Raw genomic sequence first — 13,174 nt, forward strand, 5'->3', positions numbered from 1 at the left:
GTTAGGCGGGTGCCTAGGCAGTCTAGGCAGGCGCCTTAGCAGGTCTAGGCGTCATTTCTTAATTTTCAAACGTCTAGGCATTAATCGAGACGGTAGCTAGCCACCTAGCGCCTAGGCGGGAATTTTTAGAATAGTGAATATGACACTGATATACTGGATCGTGTTTCTGGTACACTGAAAATTTTCTCCACAAAAGTGAGTGTCATTTTAATGTCACTTACCACTAGTCTTTAAAATATCGTTATCAGTGAAAATATTAATATCGATATTGGTTGTCTTCAATCGAAATAATGAAAATTTGCTTAAAAACGTGAAAATTTAAAATGAAACTTTAGAGAATGTCATATGACAGTTTGTCAATATTTAACATATATGTCGAAATATTAACGAAATCTGTCGATTTTAGCTGAAAAGAGTTTCTTCGATAGGGGTGAAGTCTCCATATTTTTCTCTGTTTTTTCTGATATTTCCAATGAAATATCGACCATATCAAAAAAATTTCAAAGGTTGCTTACTAGTCATTCTCAGTGTTACAAATGTTTTAGTTTTAATTAAATTGTTAAATTTGATTTTCTATTTTCTATGTCAGATTTTTTTATTTGATTTTTAAAATTATTAAATTTAAAAGTAAAGCAAAACTAAAAAATCACAAAGATAAATTAAGTTAAATAAGATCCAAAGCAGCGACGACAAAAACATTATATTAAAGAAAAATTACACAAAAAATTATTTATATTTTTTTTACTGGGGCTTTTATTTGCACTCATAAAAGTCAGCCTTCACTCATTCAATTAATCTTCCCTTAGAGCAATTCCAACGTGGGTTGGTGCTCGGGGGACGAGGGACGGGGGACGAAATAGGGCCAGATAGCCCGGCCTTGAAGCTCCAGCATGGGCAACTTGAGGGAGAGTGGAGGCCCGAGCTCTGGGCCTGAGAGGAATTGCCAGCCCGAGATCCCGAGTGGATGTGACACCAGGGCTAACATCATCCTAGCGTCAGCCCAATTTTATATTTTTTTCTGTCAGGTGTGTGCGACTCACCCACACTTCGGGGTGCGTCAGCCGACAGCTTTTCAGAGTATGGGGCCCACGTCGCAGTCTGCTGAGGTTACCGTTGGGAAGCCACATGGCTTCCCACGGTCCGTTCGATCTCAACAGCTCTTTAAATTGGACCGTCCGATTTGCAAAGGTAATAAAAATAAAAAATCTTATTTAAAATCAACCGTTGGATCTGAGATCAACGGTTGATATTATTCTGTTTTATAAATAAATAAATAAAAAGAAAAAATAGTTTTAAAATTAAGAAAAGTTACCGTTGTGACACGTGGCACAATCTAGAGTGTTGGAATTCAAATTTTTTTTTTTTAAATCCAACTGCAGAGATTAATTAGTTCAATAAAAATTTTTAAAAAATCGGAAAAAAAAATCTGAAATTTTTTTTAAAAAAATTGTTTTTACTTTTCTATAAATACCTTCTCATTATCATCTACCTTACACCACAATTTCATATTTTCTCAACTACTTTCAATCAAATTCTTATCTTTCTCTCAAAGTTTCAATCCAATTTTTTTTCAACAAAATGACTACTGATGCAGGTACGAATTGGACGCTTCTTGAAGATATTGCGTTGTGTACTAGCTGGGTTGAAGTTACTCATAGTTCCCTTACGGGTATTGAGATGTAGTTGCCAGAAATGTGGAGTCTTATTCATATCAATTATCTTAAGAAAATGGGTGGGAAAAGAACCAAAGAATCAATGTCCAGTCGTTGGAAATTACTTAGCCAATCGTTTAGTGCGTGGAGAGACGCCTTGGCACAAGCCAGTAATAATATTCGAAGTGGGGAAAATTACGCGGATTAGGTAACAATATATTATTTATTTGTTTGTATTATTTATTTTTTACCTACTTTCATTATAATTATTTATTTGTATTATTTATTTGTTAACTACTTTCATTATAATTATTGTTTTTAGGTTGTAGATAATGCCATGTGGCATGCGTCATTCGTTAAAAATCTGATGGAAATCTATCCTCAAAGATTGTAAACAGATTATGACACGTGGCGCGACGTGATTGGTTAATAATCTTATCGAAAATCCATCACCAATAATTGTATTTTCGGTTAATGACACGTGGCGCAACGAGTACAATTAAAAATCTTATCGGAAATCCATCACCAATAATTGTCTTTTCGGATTTTATGACAAGTGGTGCAACGAGAACGATTAAAAATCTTATCCAAAATTACAAATAAAATTATTTTGTATTATTTTATAACTTTTCGGATAATAACACATGGTGCAACGAGAACGATTAAAAATCTTATCCGAAATTACAAATAAAATTATTTTGTATTATTTTATAAATAAAAAAAATACTAATATTTTATTGCTTATTGCCAGAGCTAGTGTAACGACGGAGATGCAAAATGTGATTACTGTTCATTAAGGGCAATTACTGTTCATTGGGTGGATAACATAGTGTATTGCTTGGGGAAAGGGTTCCCACGCTGGAACTGCTGTTATAACAAACAATAAAGAAAGTGGGATGCTAGGTATGAGTTACTTTGAGGGGTAAAATGAAAAAAAAAATTGTACTTGTTGTACAACTTTGCCCTTCGGTAACTATACGTACATATAAAGTTCATTTGGTGTCGAAGATTAGCATATGATAGATCACTTGTGATATTGAAGGTTTGGTTGAATAGTCTGTTATTTTAAAAGATCGGAATAAGATTAAGATGCGAAGTAAACTGATCTCTTTAAATCCTCTCATTTGGAAGGATTAAAATTGATAAGTTTTTTACTGAACAATCTATCATATCGTTTGACCTGTATGAAGACCGAATCCCATCTTAGTTGGTCCATATCAATCAAATTGCTCGAGTTTGCTTTTACAGTGAGTTGAACGAAGTCTGTTGACTATTGAATCTATCGAATATTCCTACCTAGGCCCATACCTTCATTTTGCTTGTAGTGATTGGTTTAAGGTAGGATTGTGCCAATGTCAAACCTTTTTATTCGATTTATTCACAACGACTCTCTTTTACTTCGCATCTGTCTGATCGTATACATTCTCTGCCATGCTTCCTCAATCATTATGAAAGGCGGAAATTATAAAATTATTTTTGTGGGATTGACTGTAAGCATTCCAAGTTGGTCACAATTGTCTTCGTTTCTTCCTTTTAACATACCTTACTTATAGCGGATCATCCATCGCCATCCAATCTAGACACCAAACGAACCCAAAAAAGCAACTACGGAATTAAAAATGCTAGCAGTTTCAATTGAACAAAGGATTTTCAGTAAAAGAAGAAAAAGTGAAGCACCATTTCTCTTATTTCTTTAACGTTACAAAGGATTACAATTCTTCCAAGTTACACAAACACCCCGCTGTCTCTACAAAAGGTGCCCTGGCTGGTAAAAGCTGGGATGCTGATTCTCCTCTCTGTACAAAACCCTATCAACTGAAGGCCATGCCGTAAAACTGTAAAACTATGGTTCAACGTAACTACCTGACGACAAGCGAAAAAACAAACTCACATCCTGCGCCTAGTTTCTCAGAGACCGATTAGTTTCGGCTATTGACAAGGACCCTATAATCAATTGTTTCCCCTAAAATCGTTTCGTTGAAACAGTTTCAGGAACTCCTAGACAATGAATTCCATTAGCAGGAGACAAGGAAAAGTCCTTTTGCTTCTTTTGGAGCGACTCGTAGGGGGACACTGGAAAAGGACTGCCAGACATCATCACAAGACAGGTCTGTCCAACCCGACCACACTGGTAAGTCTTGTGGGAATGAAAATCAAGATCATGAACCCGGGAAAAATTCATTCTGACATTGATGCTCCAGAAGGGTAATCATAGGCTGTACGAAAGTGAAGTCCGGATCCAATATGTCCCGATGTGGGGAGTGCCCAACTGCAGATATTTGATCCCAGTACCTACAGCAGTCAAATATGACTTGAATGTAATGGATTTGTAAAATAAAGTAAAAATCACAATCTACCATAAGACCGAAAAGTAGATTCAGAATGCACCATTGGTGCTTCAATTTGGATTGGTCACACTTCTGGCCTAGTAGACAATCATTCTAGTTTCTAGCTGTTAGGTTGAACAGAGCAGAGAAGCAATATAGGCTAAATACGATCCAAGTTGCCACTAGAGAAACTAAAACTTTAAACCGCGAAAACAACATTAATGAAGAGTTTACATAGTTTTAACCACCAAATAAAAGTGGGAGGGAAAATACCGTTGTCAAATTTTCATAGGCACCACGATCATATGGATGGGAATATATTTGCCCTCCTTTCTCTGCAAGCCACATACCTCTCACTCCTTCATGGTACTGCCAGAAAGAAGGAAAAAGAAGTGCTATGAAATCGCGGTCCAGATATCTAAATCAGATTTGCTGCCAAAAAAAGAACAATAATATACAATTTGTTAATTCCTAATAACCTCAATTGTGGTCTTGTTTTGCAAAGTGAGGTAGATATGCCAACCTAAAAGAACACTCAGCGCCACACATAAGGGAACTAGCAACAGCCCAGAAATGACCTGAAACTTGAAAAGAGAAAAATGATAAGCAAGCTGTCTTGTATCCAAGTATCAAACATAAACCCAACACTTAACCTTACATATGCAGTTTGAAAAGAGTCTCCAGGTTCCTGGTCTTCTTTTTCGGGATCATAAGTTAGGCTACCCACAAGCAAAACCTGAAAGTTTAACCGCAGATCCAATGTTAAACAGGATGAAATAAATAAAAGAAAAGAAAGAAAATTATATCTTAAGCATTCACCATCTTTTCACTACAGAGAGAGTCACCTTCTATGGCTACAAAACTAACGTATGATCAAAAGGAAACAGGCATATTTTCTACATGAAGAAAGGAAAACAAATTCCCAGCGGTCAATGCATGCAATTACAGCAGTCAGGAAAAAAATGCCAATGTCCAGTTGGGTTTAGTAACTTAATAACTTACCAGGGAATAGAGGCATGCTATTACAGCATACACAACAAAGATGAAAAAGACCTTATAGTTTGCATGGCCAACGCAGTTATTAATCCATATGCAATGATGATCCTTTACAACCAAGAGGCAGCACGTTAACACATTATCCAGGAAATACAAGGCATCAAAGAATAAGATGGATAAAGCATACCATGCGCAAAACACATCTTTTGCATACACGACAATGATGTGCACGAGCTGGCTTATAGTGAGAACACTTTTGGCAATATCTTAAATCCCCTCCCTGCAAAATCATTCACCCAACAATTATCCAAAACACAAAGACTCCCACTTTCTATAATATATCCTGCAGCCTGCTCCAAGTAAAGAGCCATTGCTTCTATGTTTATTTCTCTTTTTTAAATAACAATATTAAAAATAACTTCGGATAGCCGATTCAGATGAAACCTTTATCAAACAAAATAGAAAGAAGGCAATATACTAACATTCCCAGTTTCTTTCCACATGATACAGAACGTAACTTAAAAATCTAAAGGAGTGAAATGCAAGAACAGTAAATTCTTATTAAAACATTTAATAATATTGTTTTAGAAACAATTCAAAAGCGCAATGTCAGGGGGAATAAAACTCAACTATCCACTTATCGTGTTCTAATTGATTCTTAATTGTGGTGCCCTTCTTTCATTGCAAGGCAAGAAGGGTGCTTCTAAAATATTAGGTATTGTTACGATTTTGGCTTGTCAAAGTTAATGTCCTATTGCCAGATACATCAAAGAGCAAGATCCAGAGGGAGTCAGAATTATAACAAGTTTTAGGTATTTTTCTCTAAAGTATAATCTTATCAAGAGCTGGTATGTGAAAAGCCTTTCACAAAAGAAAGATATTAACCCAGGGCCTACCTCCTCCTCAACCCACCCCATCCTGTGTCATCTTAGCTAATGCCTAAGAATTACTGATCGTAAGAATACAATCAGGCACAAGTACATGTGGCAACATAACAATGATCTAGCTTTAAAACAGTATACTATCCAGAATAAAATAACAATTAAGTTTGGACGTTTCGTTCACCCAATAGGGAGATCACACCAAACATCCTGATGTCCGGTAAAGCTATTTCTACCTATGAGAATTGGCATTTAATGCAACAAACTGCAAGGTTAAAATTAAAAAATGAACCTTGGTGGATAAATCGGTTAGGGTTTCCAGATATAGATTTTCCATTTGATGCATGCACATCTATACGAAGATCACACCCCATGAGTATCCGTGCTCGAGCATACTGGGAAACATGTAAGTAAAGGAAAGTTGGCATTTTCTGCAAAAATTGACTGATTAGGTGATGCTGCTAAGTTTGAATAACAGAATCTGGGAGGTCTAGATTTAGAGAGGCGGTTAGTTTTCCAAATGTAGATTTGCCATTGATTTCGGTGCAGTACACAAAGATCATAGCCTGCGAGTATCAGCATTGGGGCATACTGACAAACACAAGTTGGCCCCACCCAATCATGTGAGAACATTGTTTAGTTGTGAGGGCTACTGAACATTATGATACAAGAGGAATGGTAGATGAAAAGGGGCAAGCAAACCCTATTGGATTGGTTCTGGTTCCGGCTTACTTAACATTGTAGATTGATACAGGAGACCTAAGATCACAACATGCAATCGTAATCTTGTTTCTGAACTTTCCTTTTTGAAAATAAAAACTGATGTAAGACAATGCCATTCAAAGATAGTAGAAACAACAAGTATTGGAAGTTGGAACCACATGTCCATCTCAGCTTAGCAATTATTAAAAGCACAGCTTTCACTAATATATGGAAAGGCATTATAATTAATGACACTTCTGTATAATTGCAATGACAATAGAAACCATGACATCGATTTACTGCAAAACACAAAGGGTGACTCAAAGCAAGGAGCCTACGCGCCAAGTTATCTACTTGCTCATTATCTACAAGTTCCTTGGCGTATTGGGCAGCTTCATTACAAGTTTAAAAGATCAAACATTTTTACTGTTTCAGGAACAACGGTTCATTCACTGTATATCAAAATTATATCTTTCCTTTTAAATCCATCCTAATTGTTATCATTCTTTTGCAAAAACAAAACTATGTAAGCAATTGTTACAAAGTTTTACTAAATCAGGATCAAAGTGACTCGATGACCTTACACGAATTGCATACTACAAAGATGTTATTTTTCTAATTCCCCGACAACTCGAAATCAGCTCAGCTAAATTAAGCATCAATGCACCTCCTATAAGCTCTTATATCATTATCTCCTCCCTAGTTTCTACAATGTCTAACAAGTTAATCCAAACTAAAGCATCCTGCTTTCGATTTTCCGGCCAAAGAAATAAAGCCCTCTAATTTCCCAAAACATATTATTAACATATTTAATCAAAATCAATTTACAATTTCAAAATATATGCAAGAAAATTGGCTTCATCAATCGGTGGCTAATCTAACATCTAATCTAACAAAATATATTGTTTGACAACAAAAAAAAAAAAAAAAAAAAAAAAAAAATCTTAAAATTCCAATTTTACAGAAATTATTGAAATGAGCAAGAGAAATCGATTTCTACATTAAACGACACAGCTTTGAGATAGAAAACAGCACGAATTCGATACCTTGCGCTTGATCTCGTGCATAGGGTTACCCGAATCTTCAACGTCGGGCATGTACGTGGAGGGAACCCGACCCGGATCCCTGAAGACGGAAGCCGAGTAACTGAAGACGCACATGACTGCCACGCCGGTGAAAACGACGGCGTTCATCAAGCCCGGCGACGACATGAGACCGAACCAACGGTCTATGAAAATGAAGACCGTGGAGAAGTAAATGTATGCGATTGCCAAAACGACGACGGTTACGGGTAGGGAGAAGCCGAGGCTTCGCGTCATTGTGTCTGGAATATTCTCCGGCGGTGGAGGAGGGCCTGGAGGAGGCACCGGCGTCAAAACGACGGCGTCTCCCGGGGATTGGGTGTCGTTTTCAGCTGGCAGAATGCAAGGATTTGGAGGTTGGCGAGTCGGTGACCGAGTTTGCAAAATCAAAGATGGTGCCGGTCGTTTCTGATTTAAGGTATTACCCTTCATATTTTATATTTCTTACATATAAGTCCTTGTTTAATATATTATTGGATCATTGATCAATTGTTTTTCTTTTTTAGGTAAATAAATGCTTTGTTAAACAAACAAACAAACACAAAAGGGGCCACACTAACAAGCAAGGAAACCATTACCAAACCACAAATTGGGTAATTAAGCAACAAATAGACTATTACCCAACCAACAATCTAACGTTTTACAAAACTCCACTAAACCATACCAAATACTAAGTGAGGAGCTAATAAGAAAAACCTGCTTATGTTTGTAAAATAATAAAAACAAGTGGCAGTATGACTATTAAACTAAATAAACTTTTCAATAGTAACTTCGTCTCGCATAGTACTAATGTTTGTGCAAAAAAGTTGATACTCAATAAACAAAATCAAAACACAAATGACGTTTTATCGCAGTAGCAAAAAGTAATTATGCCTATGCATCTTATGTGGATTCGATCCGCATTCATTTTCCTTCTCCCTAACAACTAACAATTCATTAATTAAATAATATTTGTAGGAGATGCATGAATGAAGTATAAACTTGAGCTGGAAAGCGTTCCAGAGTTCATGATTGAGACAAATACTGCTTAAAAAGTAAAAGGAGATATTCTATTACATTTCGATATTACAATAATTGAATGGCCTTACAAGTCAAAAACCTAACCCAAATCTTTCACAGGAAGGGATACTACTACTAAACCATAACCCTTTTCCACGAATCCCCTTTTTCTGGGGAGCAACTGGACAAAAAGAATGAAATGGAAGCACAAGAAATCTATGAGCAAAGCGTGAAACTAACACTTGGGAAGATCGGACGGTGGAGGAGGAAGCTTTTGGTTGCGTCTCTTTCCATCCAAGACCACCCAAGCCATCTTCAAGCCCCAGCTGGTGTGCACTTCTAGGTGGCAATGCATGAACCAAACACCTATTTTGCATATCACCATGTACAAGAGAAGAAACAAATCAGATTGCTAAACCCTAATTCCATTCCAAATTTCTCACCAAGGCTAAAGATATTTGATAACAAATGTTAAACCTTTATGAATCAAGTGACCAACTTGATTAACCTTGTCAACAAATAAAGAAGAAAAAAATCCTAAGAAAAGTGTGGGCTATGATGATATTGTGTCAAATTTATATTAATGAGGATTTACTGTTTACCTGGATTATCGGCGAGGAATCTAATGGCAACCCAGCCACCAGAAGGCACACCAACGGTGTTCCTCTCAGCAGGGTCAACAAGGTTGTACTTTTTAGGGTCATTTTTGGGATCAAAGTTCCCAGAACCCAAACCCAGCACAAAGAAATTAAACCCATGGAGGTGAAGTGGGTGGCTCTCCGCCCCAATAATGCTAGTGTCCTGCAAAACAACCTCCACAGTAGTGTTGAAAGGCAGCACCACCACCTTAGTTCCACTGCTCACGGCAATGTTGCTGGGTGGACTGCCTGTGTAGTTGAACTTGAATGCTGGGTTTGCAGGGAAATCTGTGGTGTACACACCTTTTGATTGGTTGAAGAAATGAGCTTGCAGAAGAGCTGTATTGGGTTGGACAAATGTCACGTTGTTAATGGCTGCTGCTAACCTAGTATTATTTGGTCCTTGGCATGTCTGATTTTTTGAGCATGGGAGAACTCCAAGCCCTACAGTGAAGAAGAAGTGCTTTTGAACAGTTTTCGGAACATTTGCCGCCGGGAATTTGGGATTGGCCAGGCTGAGAATTTTCTTGTTGTATTTCATGGAAAACAATGTGTCATTGAGCTTTGGAAGGACTGGTGTGAAAAGCTGCTTTTTCTTGTTCTTGTTGTTGGTGGAGGAAGAAGCAACTTCGTATTCTAGTAATCCTGTGGTTGTGGAGTTGTCAAAAGCAGCTGGGCCGGACACATAAGGCCGAGCTGCCATGATAAATTTGGCATTTGGGGACTTAGATTTGGTCCTCAGAAGCACATTTGTGGTCTGTCCTGGTGTGATTAAAACTGTTTGGGTTTTGAAAGGCTTCACATAAACAGCATCTGCTTCGACCACAGTGAGGGTGTGATTGGCAATGCTGAAGAAGAGCTCGTCGTTGAGCGCAGCATTGATCAACCGCAGCAGATATGTTTTCCCCGGCTTCACCTTGAGCTTGTATGTATCTAGTTCAAATATATTAAACATTGTTTATTTACAATACATAAAACAAATTAATGCTCTAACTTTGAACTAGGAAATGTTGATTACTTATTAGCCAATACCTTTTGCTGAGCAGTTGTATAAAGGACCTGGAAGACCATTGATGGTATAGGCATCAGAAACATTTGGTCCCAACCCTGTTTGTAAGGCTTGACTGATGACTGTTTCTGTGTCTGCTTTCCACCATTCTCCTGCAATTCAATATAAATTTCACTGTTTAGAAATTCTTTGTGCATGGCATTAAAGAAGAATGGGCACACATCGATATTGTTAAAAATTTATCGATAACATGTCAACATGTTTTGCTGTCAACAGCAATATGGACACATTATCCATAACATCAATAATAAATAACATAAATATATGCAAAACTAACGTACCGAAAATGATGGGAACTTCTTTGAAAGGTTGGGGGAAAGGATAAGGCACGTGTCTTTTAGGGAGGATGACAATAGGTCCATATACAGTTGCCCTAAGCCAGGAGATGTGGGCATGCCAAAACAATGTGCCTCTTTGACCAGTAATGGTGAAGTTATAGACATAACTCTGCCCTGTCTGAATTGGGCACTGTGTGATATAAGCAGGTCCATCTGCCCATCCACTCCTCATTTGCCTGACTCCATGCCTGCAAATTTCTCCAAATTTTAAGCATTAAAGTTTGAAGTTTAAAAAACATTATCCAAACAACCAAAGCTAAGCAGAAGAATTGTACCAATGGAGGGTGAGATTGTGCTGAACATGGTTGACCACCTTGATCACAAGCCTGTCACCTTCTCTTGCGATGATCCGAGGCCCCGGAAACTGCCCGTTGACAGTTACAATGCTCTTGGTTTGACAAAGCCTTGTCACATTTTGTAACTTGATCTGTGCAATGCAATAAACATGGACAATATTTTTTAAAGAGTAATATACAAAAGATAGAACGCATTTTCAACAAAAAACTAAATTAGGGGGGCACTAAACATGTCATAAGCCGTATATAATTCACGGTATAGTGATCATTTATTATCTATTTAACGTTCCTCTAGTTCTTTTCTAATTAAAACTTTGACACCGGTTCAATTTATACATGTAATATTATAAATGAAGTACGCGTAATTACATACATCGAACTTGTAATGCCTAGTAAACCTAGCATGTTTTGCAAATGCAGGCTCAGGAAACATGCACAAAAATGCACAAACTACAAAGAAGATGGCCATTGAGAAGGCTGTTGATGAAGGAAGACTAAAACCCATCTCTCTGATCTCTTGGTCACTCAATCTGCTGAATTGTTTTCAAATGCTGATGCAAGAAAGATTAAGATAATCAAGCATTTTATAGGGTTTTTTAATTAATAAAAGTCAGTGACATTTGGTTGCAGTTGCCTTCAGCAACAAATTTCATGTTCAAAATCAGACCAGACTTGAGTAGATAGAGCAGCTGGTCAAGTTTTACTTTAGAGTGCTGCTAAAGCCAGATAATTATGGTTATAATAATTGATTAATATCTCCCTAACAGTATCACATGGTGTTCCTGTAATGCCCCTTTCACTTTACAATCTTAATTTAACAGATACATGCTACTTACGTGGGTATTTATGTCAAATTAAGATGAAAGCAAATAGCAATGACTGTCGTTTTTGGTAGAAGACAAAATAACAGATTGATCTGAGAAAATATGGGGCTTCAATTGCATGGTTGCTTGGTAGACTTCAACCTCCTACCGTTGATGCTTACTAGTAAAGAAAAAAGGAAGGTGTTAACACCATCTTGTTGGCTGTCGTTTGTTATATATTTATCCTTACAATCCTAACAGCTTTGATGTTAATGGTTTTGTATTATAATATTAATCCTTTCAAAGTCTCCTTTCAGAAAATTCACATCTGGTTTTGCCACCAAGCCAACAATTGAAATTAATCATCCACAGGAAACTAAATATCAATTGATTAAGAGCAGTTTCCCTTGACATGGATTCATCCCTCTTCAAATATCGCTTGTATATAAAAAAAATAAAATAAAATAAAATATAAATGAAAGTAGAACGCTCTTTTCACAATAATTGGTTACGTGACCAACTTGTGATAGGATAATGTGATTTGTGTGCACTCAATGTTTGCAACAAAACTTTAAATGGGTAAATTTGTTTTGGGGAAACAATAATTATATACCATATCTAGGCTCTCTCGTATCAATTTTTGATCATTTTCATTGTTTTTATTTGATGTATTCAATCCGATGACCATAAATCATGGGTCAATGAGAAACTAAAAATAGTGTGACAAAATCACCTTCTACTCTCTAGCTAGTAGGGTTGCAACTCGGGTGGGTTTGATGGTAAATTCAATCCTAACAGTCATTTACAATTCAGAACTGGATCTGGACTTTGGTTTCATTGAGCCGAAAAAAATATGAATCCAACCTAACTCAGGGTGAATTCAGGTTAATGCCAGTAGGGTCCGGGTTTACTAGAACATCAGCAATGAAAGACAACTAACATTAGGTTGGTGAGATACAATGTAGTGAAGCAAGATTAGTTCTTAGATTTCGTAGCCCATGTTTGAAAATTAAAGTGAGCTCGCTGACATATCACTCCATGTATTTTGCTCTCATTTGCATGAAAGAACAAAAAAGAATAATTCATTTAGATAAATCTCACTCGTTCACTCGTGAAAAAAATAAATATTAAGAGGAAGGCCTCCATTACTAGAAACTTGAAAAATGATCCGTAACCAAGAAAAGTCATGGATGTACGAGGCCAATGAGATTAACCACAGTGGAGCCACATATCACGTCCTTATCCTCCTCATTTTTTGGATTTCAGCTCTGCTTACAAGAAATTAGTGACATGTTTCTTTTTTTCTTTTTTTTTTCCCAAAGAAATTAATGAGATGTTTTCCACATGGAATTGATCTATTAAAACTTGAAAATTTGATGATTAATCTGCAA

General features: G+C 36.9%; 2 protein-coding genes across 7 annotated transcripts; both read right to left on the reverse strand.

Annotated features, from left to right (window-relative positions):
• Window positions 1-3,299: 3,299 nt before the first annotated feature.
• On the reverse strand, window positions 3,300-8,087 carry LOC137723035 (putative protein S-acyltransferase 16). Of its 6 annotated transcripts, none has more exons than XM_068462188.2 (7): window positions 7,605-8,087; window positions 5,163-5,255; window positions 4,982-5,083; window positions 4,638-4,715; window positions 4,459-4,557; window positions 4,253-4,348; window positions 3,300-3,944 (listed from the first exon to the last, which is right to left on the reverse strand). In XM_068462188.2, exons 1-7 carry the CDS (start codon window positions 8,070-8,072, stop codon window positions 3,831-3,833), a joined length of 1,050 nt encoding a protein of 349 aa, XP_068318289.2. In that variant the 5' UTR covers window positions 8,073-8,087; the 3' UTR covers window positions 3,300-3,830. The 6 variants fall into 6 exon arrangements, with proteins under 6 accessions (XP_068318289.2, XP_068318288.2, XP_088548786.1 ...); XM_068462187.2 differs by having other exon boundaries at window positions 4,459-4,563; XM_088692660.1 differs by lacking the exon at window positions 4,982-5,083.
• Window positions 8,088-8,667: 580 nt separating this feature from the next.
• On the reverse strand, window positions 8,668-11,538 carry LOC137722038 (laccase-17-like). Its single transcript, XM_088692663.1, has 6 exons — window positions 11,354-11,538; window positions 10,960-11,111; window positions 10,628-10,872; window positions 10,310-10,438; window positions 9,242-10,210; window positions 8,668-9,005 (listed from the first exon to the last, which is right to left on the reverse strand). Exons 1-6 carry the CDS (start codon window positions 11,483-11,485, stop codon window positions 8,875-8,877), a joined length of 1,758 nt encoding a protein of 585 aa, XP_088548789.1. The 5' UTR covers window positions 11,486-11,538; the 3' UTR covers window positions 8,668-8,874.
• Window positions 11,539-13,174: the final 1,636 nt, after the last annotated feature.

Source organism: Pyrus communis, chromosome 4 (assembly GCF_041283825.1).
Source record: "Pyrus communis isolate YQ-2024b chromosome 4, ASM4128382v1, whole genome shotgun sequence".
In the NCBI taxonomy this organism is placed as follows: Eukaryota; Viridiplantae; Streptophyta; class Magnoliopsida; order Rosales; family Rosaceae; genus Pyrus; species Pyrus communis.

Excerpts from the sequence above, each read along its gene's own strand:
- LOC137723035 (XM_068462187.2), bottom strand. The coding sequence starts at position 8,072 with ATGAAGGGTAATACCTTAAATCAGAAACGACCGGCACCATCTTTGATT. Across the intron at positions 4,716-4,981 it reads TAGCATGCCTCTATTCCCTG|GTTTTGCTTGTGGGTAGCCT; the intron begins GTAAGTTATTAA and ends TTAAACTTTCAG. Across the intron at positions 3,945-4,252 it reads CCTATGAAAATTTGACAACG|GTACTGGGATCAAATATCTG; the intron begins GTATTTTCCCTC and ends TGACTGCTGTAG.
- LOC137722038 (XM_088692663.1), bottom strand. The coding sequence starts at position 11,485 with ATGGGTTTTAGTCTTCCTTCATCAACAGCCTTCTCAATGGCCATCTTC. Across the intron at positions 11,112-11,353 it reads CTAGGCATTACAAGTTCGAT|ATCAAGTTACAAAATGTGAC; the intron begins GTATGTAATTAC and ends TGCATTGCACAG. Across the intron at positions 9,006-9,241 it reads ATTCCTCGCCGATAATCCAG|GTGTTTGGTTCATGCATTGC; the intron begins GTAAACAGTAAA and ends TATGCAAAATAG.